This window comes from Musca autumnalis, unplaced genomic scaffold (genome assembly GCF_047663935.1).
Source record: "Musca autumnalis isolate F117 unplaced genomic scaffold, ASM4766393v1 scaffold_1, whole genome shotgun sequence".
Taxonomy (NCBI): Eukaryota; Metazoa; Arthropoda; class Insecta; order Diptera; family Muscidae; genus Musca; species Musca autumnalis.
Window position 1 is genome coordinate 101,833,241 of NW_027411644.1, and position 20,028 is coordinate 101,853,268.

Sequence of the window (20,028 nt, forward strand, 5' to 3'; positions counted from 1 at the left end):
GCGAAAATTGGGAGGTACCGTTCTATGGGGACTATATGAAGGCGTGGACCTATACCGACAAATTTCATATATAAAGTTTTATACCAAAAATTATGACTAAACACTAAATTTCAGATAATTCGGGTGAATATTGAGGCAACAACCTTCAAAATACCGAAAATCGGGATATACTGTTCAAGGGGGGCTATATGAAGGCGTGGACCTATACCGACAAATTTCAAATAGAAAGTTTTATACCCCAAATGAAGACTAAATATCAAATTTCCGCTATTTCTGTAGAATATTGAGGCCACAGCCTTCAAAATACCGAAAATCGGAAGGTACCGTTCTATGTGGACCATATGAAGGCGTGGACTGGACCGACAAAATTCTGGGGGAATGTGTTATAACTCCAGCGAAGAATAAATACCAAACTTTAGCCATTTCGGTGTAATATTGAGGCCACAACCTTCAAAATACCGAATATCGGGAGGTACCGTTCTATGGAGACTATATTAAGGCGTGGACCTACACGAACAAATTTCAGGTGGAAAGTTCTATACACCCAACGATAACTAAATACCAAATTTCAACCATTTTGGTGGGATAATGAAGCTAAAACCTTCAAAATACCGAATATCGGGAGGTACCGTTCTATGGAGACCATATTAAGGCGTGGACCTATATGAACAAATTTCAGGTGGGAAGTTCTTTACCCCCAACGATGACTAAATACCAAATTTCAGCCATTTTGGTTTGACAATGAAGTTAAAACCTCCAAAATACCGAATATCGGGAGGTACCGTTCTATGGGGGCTATATGAATGCGTGGACTTATATCAACAAATTTCAGGTGGAAAGTTCTATACACCCAACGATAACTAAATACCAAATTTCTGCCATTTTGGTAGGATAATGAAGCTAAAACCTTAAAAATACCGAATATCGGGAGGTACCGTTCTATGGGGGCTATATCAAAACGTGGACCGATATATCCCATTTTCAATACCAACCATCCTGCAAGTAATAAAAACTTCTGTACCAAATATTGACTCTCTATCTTAAAAATTGCGAGGTGTATCTTGATTTCAACAGACAGACAGACGGACGGACAGACGGACATGGTTAAATCGACATAGAATTTTATGCTGATCAATAATATATATATATATATATATATATATATATATATATATATATATATAATTATATATATATATATATATATATATATATATATATATATATACACTAGCGGTCATCTGAATAGGTTTGATTTTTTTTCTTTTTATATGTTAAGTTATCTTCTGATGTGTTCGTATTACAGATCCATACTATTTAGTTTTTGAGAGTCCTATCCTATGCCAACATTCCCAAGAAAAAACTTGACGGTGTTGCCATATTTTCGGAAAATATCCCAATTATAATAAAAAATTTACAAAAAAGTGTCCAATTTTGCGATCATCAGAATAGGTTTGAATCAAATAAAATTGAAAAATTGTACTACCCATGCAAATATTGCGCAGTTTTTTGGTTTAGTTTAGTAAAATAGAACATTCCGAAAAATCCTACAACAAATTTGACCCGCTTTATTTGGAACGTGGGTTCAATTCTCAACATGAAAAAGTTAGCAAGAACTTTCAGATAAAATCAAGAAATATTCCAACAAAAACGTTTTATAAACTTGCTTTAAATGACTTTTTGATTTCGTTAGATCTCTTCTGAGCTTCGAAAATTGTCTGAAAGCAAATTCCAAGTGTAGCCATATTATTAGGATCAATAAATTAGAAAGGTCATTGAAAATATTTGGTATTTTAGTTCAAGTTTCATTTTTTAGCTATCCTTGCATTACAAATTTAAGTATTATCATGCTTACAAATCCACCATAGTTGACCACATGTATCATTAATGTTCGAAAATTGGTCTGGAAGAATGTTCCTTCGACGACAATAAAGTAGAAAATTGTAATTCAAATTTAACTCAAAGGGGCATGATATCGCCGACTTTTATAGTGCTGTATAACCTCAGTAGTCCAATCTTTTGTATTTATTCGTGTTTGTTTTATGACTTGTGAACAGAAAAAAACTTTTTGACCTGACTATATAGGTATTACAGCTCTATAAAAGTCGGTGATATCATGCCCCTTTGACATAAATTTGATTTACAATTTTCTACTTTATTGTCGTCGAAGAAACATTCTTCCAGACCAATTTTCGAACATTAATGATACATGTGGTCAACTATGGTGGATTTGTAAGCATGACAATACTTAAATTTGTAATGCAAGGATAGCTAAAAAATGAAACTTGACCTAAAATACCAACTATTTTCAATGACCTTTCTAATTAATTGACCCTAATAATATGGCTACACTTGGTATTTGCTTTCAGACAATTTTCGAAGCTCAGAAGAGATCTAACGAAATCAAAAAGTCATTTAAAGCAAGTTTATAAAACGTTTTTGTTGGAATATTTCTTGATTTTATCTGAAAGTTCTTGCTAACTTTTCCATGTTGAGAATTGAACCCACGTTCCAAATAAAGCGGGTCAAATTTGTTGTAGGATTTTTCGGAATGTTCTATTTTACTAAACTAAACCAAAAAACTGCGCAATATTTGCATGGGTAGTACAATTTTTCAATTTTATTTAATTCAAACTATTCTGATGATCGCAAAATTGGACACTTTTTTGGTCATTTTTTATTATAATTGGGATATTTTCCGAAAATATGGCAACACCGTCAAGTTTTTTCTTGGGAATGTTGGCATAGTATAGGACTCTTAAAAAGTAAATAGTATGGATCTGCAATACGAACACATCAAAAGATACCTTAACATATAAAAAGAAAAAAATTCAAACCTATTCAGATGACCGCTAGTGTATATATATATATATATACATATATAATTTATAGGGTCTCCGACTAATATTTCAATGTGTTATAAACGGAATGACAAATTTAATTATACCCTCCATATGGTGGAGGGTATAAAAATGAGTCAGAGAATCGCACTAGCGTCCGCAATAATTGAGATAGAATGCTAAAATGTTGCACCCGAGTGTCTTTTTTCCATAGGCAGGTCAAGTTTGAAGATGGGCTATATAGGTCCACGTTTTGGTATAGCCCCATATAACGGTACCTGCCGATTTAAGTATTTCGAGGTTTTTAACTAAATTTTTGCTGAATTAGCTGATATTTTGCATTTGAGATTCTTAATGATCAAAAAACTTCTTCACTAAAAAATGTCAAGATAGGTCCACGCTTTGGTATAGCCCCCATATAACGGTACCTCCCCATTTAAGGTATTTTGAGGATTCTAGCTATATTTTCCTTCCAAATTGGCTCCAATTTAGCAATTAGAGTCACAAGAAGTCAAAAAAAATCTGGACCAAAAATGGTGGAGATAGGTTGACGTTTAGGTACAGCCCCATTTACATAACGGTACCCCAGACTTTCGATATTTTGAGGATTTTAGCCAAAATTTTTGACCGAACTAACTAAAATTTGACATTTGATTCTCAGTGGTCCCGAAACTTCTACACCAAAAATCGTCCACGTAGGTTCATCATAATTTGACACTTGAGGTTTTCAGTGGTCACGAAAAATCTTTATAAAAAAATTATTTTTGTTGTAATTTCCCCAACAACATAAAGAAAGTTTTGACATAAGATATTCAAAATTGTATACCTTGGTAATTGTGTTATAAAAAGTTCGGCAAGGCCAAGGCACATTTATATAAGGTAGATGCATGATTTACAACAACTAACAAATTTACAAAAATAACATTGTTATTATCGAAAATTAAATGTCAAGGAAAATATTGAATAATAGATAGGGTCGTTCTAAAAATTTTCTTACGATAAACATAAATACATTTTGAAAATCCTCTAACATAGAACAAATTTGAATCAAAATGTAAATATAAAGCATTCAGAACTGTCGTAGGTCATTTTTATTACATGTTAAAGATGAAAAGAAGTATTTTATGGCAGCAAATTTCGAAGTTCCAAATTTCATGAGTAGACCCTATAACATTTTGAAAACCAATTTTACAAAAAAAAAAAAAAAATGTTAAAATACAGCTGATTTTCACTTCTACCTTTTCTAAATGTACCTTGGGCCCGGTCAAACTTAATGCTTTTACCTGTCGGCATTTTATCAGCTAACTAATAACAAATATTAAAAATTGCACAGTGGGCTTGGTAGCTATTTTCGGGATTTAAGATTTAAAGAAAATAGATATCAATGATTTTTTTGATTTTTTAATTAAACTACGAGTAATTACAAAAAATTTAAGTCCTATATAATAAATACTATTTTTATTTTTTCTTTTCTTCTTAAACAAAACTTTTCTTTTATACCCGTGTGAAACATTTGTCATTTTAGCAAAAAATAAAAAAAATAAATTTTTAATATAACATTTGTATTGTTGTTTTATTTGGGAGTTTATCATAAACATCTTTAAAACTGCTTCATTGTTCGATTTTGGAAATTGATTAGCAAATCATTGCACAGTGGTCCCACTTGTATGGAAAAAAGTTCTAATCGAGCTACCGCCCCCAAATTTTAAACGTAGGTTTATAACAAGCCAGCAAGATAGAAAACCATTTTTAGTGGATGTAGGTCCATATTTGGTTATAGCTCCCATAGAAAGGTACCGCCCGGTTTGTGGTATTTTGACGATTTTGGCCAAATTAACTAACCGATTTGGATGTTATTTTGCATTTTGAGTTCTGAGTGAATAAACTACCTCCTTGCAAAAAATCTTCAATATAGGTCCACGTTTAGGTATAGCCGCCATATAAATGTACCCTCAGATTTTCGGTATTTTGACAATTTTAGCGAAATGTTCCAACTGATTTGATAGTAATTTGGCATTTTGAGTTCTGAGTGAACCAAATACCTCAATGCAAAAAATAGTCAATATTGGTCTACGTTTAGGTATAGTCCCCATATAAACGTACCTCCCGATTTTCGACATTTTGATGATTTTACCCACATTTTCCAACCGATTTGGCTGTAAGTTTGCATTTTGAGTTCTTGCCAAAAATGTTTAGTATAGGTCCAAGTTTTGGTATAGCTCCCATATAAACGTACCTCCCGATTTTCGGTATTTTGACGATTTTACGGGCGTGGTGTAAGAGGAATAACTTAGCGGGTGGCAGATGGGGGAAGCTGGATTTTTTTAATCGTAAAGTAGAGACTTTCCCCTGCATTCTAAAAAAATTTCGAGACTCACAAATGCTCACATAAATTAATAGTAATTATATTAAAAATAGCAAAAAAGTCATATATTAAGAATTTATTTTTAATGAAGTTAGAAAACGAATTATGATTTTTTTTTTCGTAAAAACATTGACAATGCCATCACCAATATATGTATTTCATTTTGAAAATTGTACATTTGTCCCAATTTACATTAGGCGAGTTTACTTGCGGCAATTGTCAGTTTGATGGAGAGAGAGGTGAGGCATATGGTAACCCTTTGCCTCTCAGCCCCCTCTCTCACCTACAAACTGACAATTGCCGCAAGTAAACTCGCCTAATGTAAATTGGGACTATACCTCTCCAATTTTTTATAATTTTGCTCATAACCTACGAATGCTTGCGGATGTATTTTTTGTTTTTAAGGCCTAACATACAAATCACAACTTTTTCGACTTAACATGGCGTATAACCGCTGTAAATTTCAAAAATAAGGCTGGATGTTAAAAATTTAATATGTTTAGAGAATATTTATTTCATTCGCAATAAAATTTGTCGCCATTAATTTTTCGATTTTTGAACACGGGCGGAACCACTGTGCATTGTACTGAAATATTTTGATGAGAAGCACACAGCAACAAATAAAGGAAATCCAAAACCATTTTTATACCCTCCACCATAGTATGGAGGGTATATTAAGTTTGTCATTCCGTTTGTAACACATCGAACTAATCATTTGCGACCCTATAAAGTATATATATTCTTGATCAGGATAAAATTCTAAGACGATCTAGCCATGTCCGTCTGTCCGTCCGTCTGTCCGTCCGTCTGTCCGTCTGTTGTAATCACTCTAGCGTCCGCAATAATTGAGATAGAGTGCTGAAATTTTGCACCCGTGGCTCTTTTTTCCGTAGGCAGGTCAAGTTCGAAGATGGGCTATATCGGTCCACTCTTTGGTATAGCCCCCATATAACGGTACCTCCGGATTTGAGGTATTTTGACGTTCTTCGCCACACTTGCAGACCTAATTAGCTATAATTTGGCACTTAGGGTTCCTAGCGATCAACAAACTTATACCCCAAAGGATATGGGCATAGGTCCATGTTTTGGTGTAGTCCCCATATAACGGTACCTCCCGATTTTCGATATTTTGAGAATTTTAGCTACAATTTTTAACCGAAATAGCTGTAATTTGACATTTGAGGTTCTCAGTGGTCATAAAACATCTCTAACGAAACATCGTCAACATAGGTCTATGTTTTGGTATAGCCCCCATATAAGGGTACCTCCCGATTTTCGGTATTTTGAGAATTTTAGCTACAGTTTTTAACCGAAGTAGATGTAATTAGACATTTGATGTTCTCAGTGGTCATAAAACATCTCCAACGAAACATCGTCAACATATGTCCATATTTTGGTATAGCCCCCATATAACGGTATATCCCGATTTTCGGTATTTTGAGAATTTTAGCTGCAATTTTTAACCGAACTAGCTGTAATGATCGGTATTTTGAGAATTTTAGCTACAATTTTGTCTATTTAAAAATAACCGTCAATATAGAAGTTTTGGTATATCCCCCCATATAACTGTACCTCCCGATTTTCAGGAATTTTCAGTGGTCACGAAATTTCTTCACTAAAATTCGTCAACATGGGTCCATTTTTGAGGGTCTACATTGTTTTGATGAAACTACCCTCAATTTGACTCTTGAAGTTCCCTGCAGCTATAAAACTTTTCCGCCAAAAAAATTTAAAGATAGGTTGACTCTTTGATATAGCCCCGTTGGTGGTACCTTTCACCTAGCTGAACAAATTTTTTAGATTAGATTAGATAACACTGTGCAACAAAATGGAGGTGAAAGTCTGGGGCACGGAAAATTCCTCTTGGGGAAGAAAGGTCTTGGTGAGTATATTATGAACCCCGAAGGACAGATCCGATGTGAGTCGAACTTCAGCGTTATGGCGTGATGAAATTTTTGCTAGAGACCCTGTGGGCCATCAGGAATTAACTTTATATCTTTGTTCACTGTTGCTTAAGTGCTCTACAAAAACAAGAAACAAAGATATAATGCTAATTCATGATGGCTTACAGGGTCTCTTGCAAAAACTTCATCACGCCATAACGCGGAAGTTCGACTCACGGCGCATCTGTCCTTCGGGGTTTTTAATATACACACACCAAGGGCTTTCATCTCCAAAAGGAATTATCTCTGCCCCAACATTTGTGTTCACAGTGTAATTTAAGCAATAGTGGGAGGCAGTAGGTGTCTATCCATTGTCGAAAAGTTGTTCCACCTAAAATTGTGAAAGGACCCTAATTATTCCATTTTATTTAAGACTATTTTATGGTAGAGGGTATAAAAAGTTCGGCCCGGCCGAACTTAACGACTTTTTACTTGTTTTTTTTAAGTTAAATTTGAAGCTCATTTTCGTTATTTTTTCTGGTTTCAATAGACATTTTTGGTAGAGGGTATAAGGGAACTTAACACCGTTTCTAGATTCATTGGTAATCTTTGATTATTAAAAAAGCTTAAATCATTAATCTTCTTAATATGTATTTTTATTTAATAAATATTGTTACGGAATTAGGGTTTAATTTAATCCGCGTAGACGTTGTTTTATTCCCTGATACGATTTGTACCAACTAAAACGAGGGTTAGTTTTGGATTACAATTCTTCAATGCTTTATTGACGTTATTCGCTCCAGTTATTCACACAAGACTTTATTTCTCTACTAGCACACAGCTAACTCTAGTAACTAGTAAGTACACAGCTTTACTCTATTCAGGTTACTCTCTTTAGATTACACTGACGGTTTTAAGTCGCGGTATGATTTATAACACAAACTCCCACCCGCTACGCTCGCGTATTTATATCTGCTTGCGTATGCTTAGACTGTTCTAGCATCCTTCATCTGGGAGGTTCTCCAATGTTCAAAGGAGATCCAGATGCACATATACACATACTCGTATACAAACAGACAAATTAATGTAAACAAATAATAGGGCAGTGTTAATAAATACGCGAGAGTAGAAGGGGTAATAATGGATGACGTCACAATGTAGGTTTGCTACAACTAAATGCTGAAAACAAATGAAGAGAGAAAGAGAACTGAAAGCGTACAACAATGACAATAGCAAGACAAACATAGAAAAGTAGTGATTGGAATTCTATACAGTAATTTTTGTTGTAAATTTGATTTAAATAAACTAAATGCTTGATGAAAGTTTAAGTTATAGTTTAAAGTCTTATATGAACCGAAATTCGTTTAAATTAACTCAAATCTATCAGTTACTTTCGTAACAATATTTAGCTTTCATTTGTTGCAACTGCTTTGTATGAGTTAAAAAAGCTGGTAAATATAATAAAAAATGTTTTATACATAGTATTGATGATATTGTCAGTTAATAATCAAGCAAGCCACGATTCAATAGCCAAGGTAAGATAGCTTCCATGTGTTTGCGATAACGGGCATTGGAATACATCAGCCGTTTGAATGCCAAACCAGCATCTGAATCGCCGACAAAATTATCAAGACTGGCATTTTCACTGGGATCGCATAAAACGGCGGCCATCACATTTGTCACTGTCATATAGCCTGCAATCAAAACAATATAGTTAGTACATACATATTTATGTATGTTGCTTCTCTTTTTGGGGATCCCTTGAAATTTCACTTACCCCATATACCATCCTTGTATAACATTAAATGAAGTTCCTTAAGTGATGGTATTTTCTGGGGATATTTTAACATTTTTAAATTCTCCTCCAAGTGCCGATGGTAGAACGAAATGAAATAATCAAAATCTTTCAACTTTATCTCATATTGGGCAGATGATAAAATAAAATAAAGCAAATCTTGAGCTGGTGATGCGTAGCGTGGCATTTGATAATCAACAAAATAGGTATCAAGAATTTTACCAGTATCTTCTTCATAACGGAACATTATATTGTTTGACCAGGCATCACCATGATTGAGCACTTTGAAGCTATCATCGTGTTTATGTTCAGCAGTTTTGAAAACTGCATCAGCCAAGTTATTCTGTATTTGTATGACTTCATCATAATACGTATCGGAATTTGAATATTCTTTTACACATTCCAATATAATCTTCGATGAAGCATCTAAAAATCCTTTCATTATGTCGAACATTTTTGGTTGTAGCATACCATCAAGGTAAATTTCTGGATACATGCCTTTGGTGGCAACTCTTACGGCGGAAGCTGCATGCCATTGAGCCATTTTTTGCAACACACTTTTAACATGGTCCATGTCTAGACCATCCAGGCGATTGACATTACGAAAACCCCTTTCCTTAAGATTCTCCAGTAGGATATATGGTTGTTGGGTGGGTAAAGTGTAAGATTTGGCACCAAAATTTACACTAACACCGACATCGGCATACATTTGTTCCATTTCGGGTACTATATCACGATACATACCAGATTCGGCACCAAACATGTTATGGTTTTCCATCATTTCCCGGAAGAATTCGCTGTCATGGCCAACTTTTAACATGAAACTTATCGGTTTTGTAGAGTCATCTGAAATAATTAAAAACAAATCAACTCACTGATATGGTGTTGGTGGCAGTACCTGCTTGACGTCATAAAACTAGGGGTAGGTAAGTCCGCCTTCGTTTAATCGATAAGGTGTTAATCAAAAAAGTTACAAAATCGACTACGAAATCAATTTTTGTTAATTTTTAGTTGGCAAGAAATAATGAAGGAATGATTTTAATTTTCAAAATCGAAAATTTTCCTTTTTAGTAAAGAGGAAAAAATTACCTATTAGTCGATTTTTGGTTTCAATAACGCATATCAATAAAACAGAAAACTTTTACAGTTTATACTGGATTTTTGGTGGGTAGCGACGAAAATGAGTTGAAAAAGTCATAGAGAATATTTCCAAAAGATAACTAAATACCTTTCAGAGTACAATACTAATTAATGGTTAATACTTCTGATCTTGAATTGAGGTGGAACGTAAAGTAAAATTTGGAAACAATACTTTCTTTCCGGATCTAAACTTAGCATCACCGGTCGTAGTTCATAGATATTTACCATTTAATTTGATGACAAATTCCGCCTTCAGCATAACAGTGGCATAATTTTCACCCGGCGCCAATGCGGCGTCCACTTTAAAATCAATTATTTCCTTGAATTCCGTTTCCACCTCTTTCAGAGATGTTTCGAATAGTTTTGCTTCAATCCATTTCGGAACAATTGATGCCCCGGAATCGTTGTTGTTATTATTATTAGCACTTCCCATTGATTACTTTATTTTAACACACAAGTGAACTGAATATATTTTGAATTTGCGGCGCGCTTTTATATTAGCAGTTCGGGCACACGACAGTGACTGTGTTTATCATTCGAGTGTAGAAACTTGTCTGAATTTTCAACTAGCAAAAAACAATAGTGATCAACTATTTTGTTGAATACGACGACAACATGACTAGTGGAATTTGTTTTTGTTAACTACACAATGAATAATTTTTAATAATTTCGGAAAGCTTTGGGTAAAAACGTTGATAAACTGAACTTTCTCAGTAGCAGAATATTTCATTCATCGTCCCAGAAGAAAAGTTATTGTTTATAATATAAATGTTATACCCTCCACCACAGTATGGAGAGTATAGTAAGTTTGTTTTTCCGTTTGTAACGCATTGAAATAATTATTTGCGACCCTATCAAGTATATGGAGATTTCTGAGTTAAATCGGACCTTTTTGCAAAAATTGTTTATACCTTCCACCATAATATTTAGGGTATATTTAAATTTGTCATTCCGTTTGTAACACATCGAAATCCATGGTAACCCTATAAGCGAGTATAACACAGAAAAATTTGTTAACCATGTTTTCTACACGCAGAGAAAAAATATTTTTTAACTGGTGGTGGGCAAAATTTTATTTTGGCTGGCACCAAATAATTTTTTTTGGCGCACATATTATTTTAAAGGCGATAATGTATATTGCCAATTTTAATTCTGTTCACCATATAAAACAACAACACATCACAAAACCTCGATATGTGGTAATATTTTCATAATTATAAATCCAACCACAATCTGCTTAATTTTCTCATTTTGACATATGATGTGTCAAAAATTAGGGACCTTGCCCGATGTACGCACAACAGCTGATCACTATAAAAGGCAAATGTTCTCTCATTAGCATAGACTAATAGATTTATAGACGACGGATTACTCAATTTTTCCGCGGTCAAGTAACTCAAACCCGAAAACTTAAAAAAAGTTCGAAGACGATTTTTGGGGAAAATGGCAATATTTTCTTGAATATTTTTATCTGAGAATATAGTTCCCATATAGTTGTCCTTGCGGCTCCCTTTACGACGGTAAATTTTTTTTCTTGTGCAAGCTCATACTTCCTGAGACATTAGTTTAGAAGCTCCATGAAACCCTGGCGGCACCAACCAAAATGGCAAATCCGCAAAATAATTCTCGCAGGGAGTTTCTAATTGGTACAGACTTTGCACATCGTATTATTTCATCCACTCATGCATCAGGTTAGAATATGGACTATATCATAAGTAAGTAAGTTAATTAGCCAATACTTCCTGAGATAATGGCCCAAAAGCTCCAAAACCCTGCCGGCACATACTAAAATGGCCATTGTAATCCTTTAATCCTTTTTCAAAAATTGCATCCAAACTTAGTTTAATGTAATTTAATATTTCGAGTCCTTTATTAAAAAGTTTGGTTACTAAAAATGTTTGGTATATGTCTAAGATTTTAAAGCTTTTTAAATGATACAAAATCAATATTTATACCCTATACCACAATGTGGAAAGGGTATTATAAGTTTGTTTTGGTAAAAATTCATGTTACACCGCGAAATATTCGTCGGAGACCCCCAATGTGGTATACCAATCTTCATATCTCGTATGGAGGTCGGGTTCAGGCCAGTATAGATCCCTATTCTTATTGGTGATGATCGAGAAATATTTAGCGGGTGAAATGGACCAAAAACATAATATTTATCCAATTTTGTTGCGGCTCTGTAGGTCGCAATAATAGAAGCTTGCAATTTGAGATTATGATCAGATAATATTTAGAGGGTTAAATGGACCACAACTTTTGTGTGAAAATTGTGAAAATTTTTAATATACAACTTATATCTTTATTTCTTGGGGATACATTCCGGACAAGTAAGCTACCCTTGGAAATGGAACGCTTGACCTTTCAATTGATGCCAGTTGTGTTGGTGTGCATGATCAGATAACAGAGTTACAGCCTTATATGTCCAATTATTTGTGTGTAGTGTAATAATAAACAGGCTATAGGTCGAAATTATAACTCAATGGTCACTAAATTTTGCACGAGGTAAGACTTAAGGTCGAAGAATATGCCCACAATTTTGAATGATAATCTGATATTATTTAGCGGGTGAAATGGACCATTACTTTTGTATGAAAAATATAAACATTTTATATTTTGTCCATATTTTACTTTCTGGAGGGCATATACCGCAAAAATAGCCTACATATGAAAAAATAACGACTGACCTTTCGACTGATACAAATTGTAATAATGAGTTTGGTAGATAACGGGGCTACTGCAACTGTATTTTCTGTAGAGAACCACATTTTCCTCCTATGCTATAATTGAGTCTATCATGACAGAGAAATTCCCATTTTGTGCATTATTGCGAATTACGTGGAGTCCACGGGTATTAATTGTCCAATTTTATACATATCGCACCTGTTCAACGGAAGGGTAGCAACTAAAAATTTTAACTTTTTATTAGGAAAATGAATTACCCTACCCACTGTAAAAATCTGTCATTTCTTTGGCTATTTTTTCGTCAAAAATACCGGTATTTCACTTTTCATACTACTACTTATGCAGTTTTTGTCTCTACTGAAAAATAGAAAAGTTTGAGTTACTACCTTTTTGTTGAACAGGTGCGATATATTGCAGCATGGGGTCACATCGCCACGATTTTTTCAAAATGTACTTGGTGAAGGCACCCACCGACGTAATCCTGGCGTATAATTTTGGGATTTATGCCTACAACAATTTAACGCCAAGTCCGAACGGCGTGCCCTAAGACATCACTTGTGTAGAAGTTTTTCATGCAGAAATACTCAGGAAATGTTGTCAACATTACTAAGGGGTATTTCGCCACCTTTGATCGATTCCCCGGCCAGGTAACTTCAAACGGTGGGAAAATACCCCTCAGTAATGTTGGCGACATTTTCTCAGTATTTCAGTCATGTAAAACTTCTCTACAAGTAGTGACTTAGGGCACGCCGTTCGGACTCGGCGATAAACTGTAGGTCTCCATATCAGGAAATATGAATCGGGGTGTACTCACTGGTATGAGAGAAGTCTCCTTTGTCCCTTATGGGATGTTTGTTTAACAATTATTATATTATTATTTAAGCTTGATGTGATAAGGTGGCAGAATCCACAAAGTAATTTCTTACAATAAGTTTATTTGTTCCATAAATGAATTTTGATTTGCTGAAAGCTAATTTCCAGGGGTAGTGGTGTAGGGTATCACCGACTATAGTCTTTGATTACTTGTTTTTATATATAGCATAATTATTGTGTTTGGTGTTGTTGTTTTTTGGTCAGTGGCTGAGGGTATATCTCCGTCAGCACAGCTGACTGATACTTTCTTACTTGTTAATTAATAAATACATAACTTTTTACTCTAATCGGGTCTTTTTTTAAAAATGCCGAAAACTTTTAATGGTAATATAGGTGTTTTCTTACATGACAATTCGTTGGTTTTTGGTTAAGAAAATACTTTTACTACATTCCTAACAAAACCCTGATTTTATATACATAATTGTAACATATATAATTAAATTAGCTGAACCCGGTGCGCTTCGCTACCCCGAATAATGTAAAATATATTTTGATACATTTATTTGTAGGCCAATTTTCGTCATACATTCCAACTTTCATTAAAATCGGGTATATATAGCGTGTTTGGTGCATCAAATACATGAAATCGGACGAAAATATATAAGTTACGGAATAAAATTATGACAATGGGAATATGTATCGTGAGCATATTCCCACAGTCGCCGTTCACACAAGTAACATGACACACCAGCCACAACATCAGACCAAACAAAACGCAAGTCTTAACTTCAGTCATGTCAGAACAGCTCAAAAAATAACAACATAACCTACCCCAATAACTGCAACCAAACTGATAACAACAACATTTATAACATAAATTAGAATTAAAGTTAATTTAAAAATTAAATAATTGTAATAATCATTAATTAATATAATTAATAAAACATAGAATTATTTTATAAACGAAATAAAGTGTTCAAATAAACACCATTCTAAAAAGATTAATTTATATGCGAGAAATATCCAAATCTGAACCGATTTCAATATAATTTTTTTCTAGACCATATTCCTTCACACATCCAAATTTTCGAGACATTATCTGTTACCATTCTATAGATATTTGCATAAAAAATCTGAATTTTTTGGAGGTACCTCCGATTCTGATGCTATATCTCCGGATCAACGCGGAATTTCAGAAATTGTTATAGCCTATGTTACTTTCAGGCCATGTAGTAATATACTCTGAAATTTTCAGGAAGATCAGTTAAGCGGTTTTTGAGTTCATGAACTTCAAACAAACAAACAAACGTACAAACATTCATTTTTAGAATTTTTTCAGGAGGAAGAAAAACGTTCCACCGCTTTCTGTATTAAAGATTTTATTGTGGTGGTAAAAGCAAGGGTGACGTAGGGGATGAGAGATACCAAGGAACGGTCCTGACCGGCTTTAACAGGGCAAAGTCCAGGATTTATCTTGGTCCCTTTCTCAACTCAATTGGCCACTGACCTCTTCGTGGTCTCACCAGGGGTAGTTGACTTTAACATCCGTTAAAGGTAGTGAGCTAAAATGTGCCGCGCGTTCACCCATAAGAATGTTAAAAACTTGGGGTTGGGCTCCAGGTTAGTAACCTAGAAAAAAAGCAACCTACTATGAAAAAAAACAAAAGAAAAACAAAATCCCTCTAAAGTTGACGACCCCCGCAGACGTTTTAAGGACCATGATCTGCGAATCTGCGCCTGAAATGTTCGCACTCTTTATAGAGAAGGTGCAGTTTACGCATTGGCAGATGACACAAAGCTTGAGTTTGGTTGCGGATTTGTAGTTGGTCGGAGGTTAAAACACCTGGTCTCCAGCTTCACACCAGTGAATGAAAGACTTGCTACAATTCGAATAAAAGCAAAATTCTTCAACATCAGCTTTATTTGCGCTCATGCTCCCACTGAAGACAAGACCGAACATACCAAAGATATATTTTACGAGCGCGTAGAAGAAACTTATGACTGTTGTCCTGCCCATGACATTAAAATTATTCTAGGCGATTTTAATTCCAAAATTGGAAACGAAAATATCTTTGGCCCAACAGTCGGGAAAGTTCAGTCTCCACAATGAAACATCTGACAATGGTTTGAGGCTGATAGACTTCGCAGCGGCAAAAAACATGGTATTTAGCAGTACCAGATTTAAGTATCTCGATATTCATAAGGGCACCTGGCTGTCTCCAGATCAAAGAACAAATAATCAAATTGATCATGTTGTGATAGATGGAAGACATTCATCGAGCGTGTTGGATGTACGATCGTTCCGAGGAGCAAACATAGACTCGGACCATTAACTTGTTGCAGCGCAGGTACGCACACGGTTAAACGTAGCAAACAAAGTACGAACAGACACAACACGAAAGTTAGACATCGGTAAGCTGCAATCACAACAGATAGCTACAGCATATTCCACTCAACTAGCCCAATTGCTTAATCAAAGCACTCCTAATCCCGGTAACATATCAGCGCAATGGCAAAGCATTACCCACTCCATGCAAAACAGCCGCAAAATCCATACTTGGATACCAGAGACCTCCACCAAGGAATCCATGGTATGATCAGGAGTGTCGTGCTGCTACCGAAGAGAAAAATGAGGCATATAGGGCTACTTTACAACCCGTAGCAACGCGTAGCGCACGAGAGAGGTATCGGGAGAAAAGGAGAGAGGAGAAACGTCTTTTCCGCAGGAAAAGGAGAGAAATGGAAGGACGGGAGTGTGAAAAAATCTAGTTGTACAGGAGCCAGAATGAAGTCCTAAAGTTCTACCAATGAGTGAAACATCAAACTGATGGCTTTGGTACAGGCACATCCTCCTGTAGAGACCAGCAAGGTAATTTGTTAACTGATACATATAGTGTGCTCAGGATATGGAAAGAACATTTCTCCAAACGGTTGGTATCCAATAGTAGCGAAGATGGCGAAGATACCACAGATCCAATTCCAGAAGATGGTATTGAGTGTATACCTCCCAGCCAAGATGGGGTAAAGACAGCAATAAGTCGGCTGAAGAATAATAAGGCAGCAGGAGCCGGAGCCGGAGGCGACACGCTTATAAGGTGTATTCATCAGCTAGTTGGCACCATCTGGCAGGAAGAACGAGTACCCGACGATTGGAACCTGAGCATCCTGTGTCTTGTCCACAAGAAAGGAGATAAGACTGTATGCTATAACTATAGGGGCATAAGTCTTCTCCCTATTGCCTGCAAGATAGTGTCAGGGATAATGTGCGAACGACTAAAGCCTATGGTCAACGAGATAATTGGGCCATACCAATGCGGCTTTAGACCTGGAAAATCCACCATTGGCCAGATATTTACCCTGCGGCAAATCCTGGAGAAGACCCAAGAGATGCAGATCGACACTTACCACCTTTTTGTTGATTGCAAAGCAGCCTGCTACAGGCCCCTACGTTCAAAGGTATTCCAAGCCATGTCTGAATTTGGTATCCCTGCAAAGCTCATTCGGCTTTGTAGAATGACATAAACTGATAATCGGTCCTCAGTTAAAATAGGAAAGAACCTCTCCGAAGAGTTTAGTACCAAAAGAGGTTTCAGACAAGGAGACGGTCTCTCGTGTGACTTATTCAACATTTTGCTGGAAAAGGTTATACGAGATGCGAAGGTGAACAGAAGTGGCACAATATATACAAACAGCCATATGTTACTTGCTTTTGCCGATGACATTAACATCATGGGTCGATCGGTAAAGTAAGTAACTAATGCCTTTGCAAAAGTCGAAAGGGAACCTGCTAAAGTGGGTCTGGCGGCGAGAAGACCAAGTTCATGGTGTCGACGCGCAATGCGTCCATAGAGACCTGGCCAACTGTTGCCGTTTGTTCCTATAAAGGACTTCGTCTACCTCGGCAACGCCGTAAACACAACAAACAACATCAGTTGTGAAATAAAAAAGAAGAATCATATTGGCCAAAATATGCTACTTTGGCTTAAGTAAGCAGTTTAAGAACAAAGGCACATCACGTCAAACAAAAACAACGCTTTACAAAACACTGATACTACCCGTGCTGATGTATGGTTCAGAAGCCTGGGTACATGCGCAAGCAGGCTATGCGTGCTTGGTGTGTTTGAGAGAAACATTCTTCAAAAAATCTATGGACCAATCTGCGTTGACGGTGAATATCGACGTCGTATGAACCAAGAGCTGTATCTGCTATACAACGACATCCGTATAGATAAACGTATCGAGATGCAACGATTGCGTTGGCTAGGCCATATCATAAGAATGAGCGATGATGACCCCGCTAAAGAGGCGTACAAATTCGGGCCGCATGGCGGTGCAAGCAGAATTGGCAGGCCAAAGAATAGATGGCGCAAACAAGTGGTTGAAGAGATGACAATGCGCGGTATTCCAGAAAGCGAAGCACTAAACAGAGAGAGTTGGAGATCTTTTTTTAGTTCGGCTTATGGAACAAATGTTCTGTAATGGGCCAGTTAAGTAAGTAAGTAAGGAGATTTATTTTGAACTCTAGAAACCTCAAATGACGTCTAGATCTAGTTCGGTTAAAAATTGTAGCTAAAATCCTCAAAATACCAAAAATCGGCAGGTATCGTTATATGGAGGATATATGTTGAACATTGTTGGTGTAGATGTTTTGTGACCACTGGGTACCTATTTCTAGGTAGTTCGATAAAAAATGTAGCTAAAATCGTCAATACACCTAAAATCGGGGGTTACCGTTTTATGGGAACTATAACAAAGCTGCAGTTACTCACACTGAAAGTAAACCATCTTCAATACCAAACAAGTTTTGTATTTAAAGTATATTAAAGAGTATTTACTTCGTATGCAGAAAGACATGTAAAAAACAAATACATAATTTTTAATATGGAAATGGCGATTTAAGTACTGTCCGTACCATTTAATTTCGATTTAAAAAAATCAGCCGTATCTCACTCTTACGCATCAACAGCGAGACACATTTTTGAGGCATTTTAATTAAGGGTTTTTTGTGTCATCAGTAGGTAAAACATTATTGTAAACAAATAAACCCAAGACCAATTTTATTACCATTTATCCATGGTATGATCAGGAGTGTCGTGCGGCTACCGAAGAGAAAAATGAGGCATATAGGGCTACTTTACAATCCTTAGCAATGCGTAGCGCACGAGAGAGGTATCGGCAGAAAAGGATATTGGAGAAACGTCTTTTCCGCAGGAAAAGGAGAGAAATGGAAGGACGGGAGTGTGAAAAAATCTAGATGTACAGGAGCCAGAATGAAGTCCTAAAGTTCTACCAATGAGTGAAACATCAAACTGATGGCTTTGGTACAGGCACATCCTCCTGTAGAGACCAGCAAGGTAATTTGTTAACTGATACAGATAGTGTGCTCAGGATATGGAAAGAACATTTCTCCAAACGGTTGGTATCCAATAGTAGCGAAGATGGCGAAGATACCACAGATCCAATTCCAGAAGATGGTATTGAGTGTATACCTCCCAGCCAAGATGGGGTAAAGACAGCAATAAGTCGGCTGAAGAATAATAAGGCAGCAGGAGCCGGAGCCGGAGGCGACACGCTTATAAGGTGTATTCATCAGCTAGTTGGCACCATCTGGCAGGAAGAACGAGTACCCGACGATTGGAACCTGTGGATCTTATTTTGGGAGTCATAACTTTTCGATGGATATCGCTCCCACTAGTCATTTCAGTGGGTCATCGTATATCTTTTGGACCAGTATGCCAGGAAGCATGGACATGTCCACGAAAAACATAATATCGCTGTAAACAGGACCACAACGAACAGCATCGGTATACATTTCCAAAGGATCTTCTAGCAGACCCTAAACTGAACGTAGACACAAATGTTGAACTTTTGTGGGGGCGGTTCCCTAAGGAGAGGACCGATATGGGCTATTTTAAAAGTTTAACTAAATTTAGACAAAATATTAGGAGATCCAAAGTTTGAACCAAATTGCTTGCACCGTTCAAGGGATATCGTGCATACCATTTTAGTGAAATTTTGTAAATATTGGGGGGAAGTACCGGAAGTTGTGGATCGGTATTGCCCACCTTCGAAATGAGACTAAGTTTGGACGAAGGCCAAATTTTAGATCAATTCGGTTAATCAATTCGAGAGGTGTCATGCTCTCCAACCACTACATGATGCCATAGGGTGTTTTTACACCTTTCGGTCTGTTTTCTCAAGAAGTATGGACTTGTCCCTGAAAAAACGTTAACCGTCGTAATTGAGGCAGCGAGTTCAAGTTGCTTCAACAAAAATCAAAGTGATTCGAAAGCAGTTCTTAAAGTGAACTTATCAGAAATTTTGTGTTGGAGGTACCCAAAGGAGGGGACAAATATAGTCCATATTCGACCCTGATCTATATCTGGTGCATGTATTAGGACGTGTAAAGTATGGACCAAATCGGTCTTAAACTAAGTTTGGAAGGCGAAATTTTAGACCAAATCGGCAGATCCGTTCGAGGGTTATCTTGCGCTCCAACCACGA

General features: G+C 36.2%; 1 protein-coding gene across 1 annotated transcript; it reads right to left on the reverse strand.

Moving 5' to 3' along the window:
* Window positions 1–7,844: 7,844 nt before the first annotated feature.
* On the reverse strand, window positions 7,845–10,589 carry LOC141403737 (uncharacterized). The gene is made up of 3 exons (XM_073986624.1): window positions 10,249–10,589; window positions 8,866–9,729; window positions 7,845–8,782 (listed from the first exon to the last, which is right to left on the reverse strand). The coding sequence occupies exons 1-3, from the start codon at window positions 10,454–10,456 to the stop codon at window positions 8,589–8,591; spliced, it is 1,266 nt and encodes a 421-aa protein (XP_073842725.1). The 5' UTR covers window positions 10,457–10,589; the 3' UTR covers window positions 7,845–8,588.
* Between the last annotated feature and the right edge of the window lie 9,439 nt (window positions 10,590–20,028).

Coding starts and splice junctions, on each gene's coding strand:
- LOC141403737 (XM_073986624.1), bottom strand. CDS start 10,456: ATGGGAAGTGCTAATAATAATAACAACAACGATTCCGGGGCATCAATT. Junction 9,730..10,248: donor ATTTGTCATCAAATTAAATG/GTAAATATCTAT, acceptor TAATTATTTCAG/ATGACTCTACAAAACCGATA. Junction 8,783..8,865: donor ATACAAGGATGGTATATGGG/GTAAGTGAAATT, acceptor TTTTGATTGCAG/GCTATATGACAGTGACAAAT.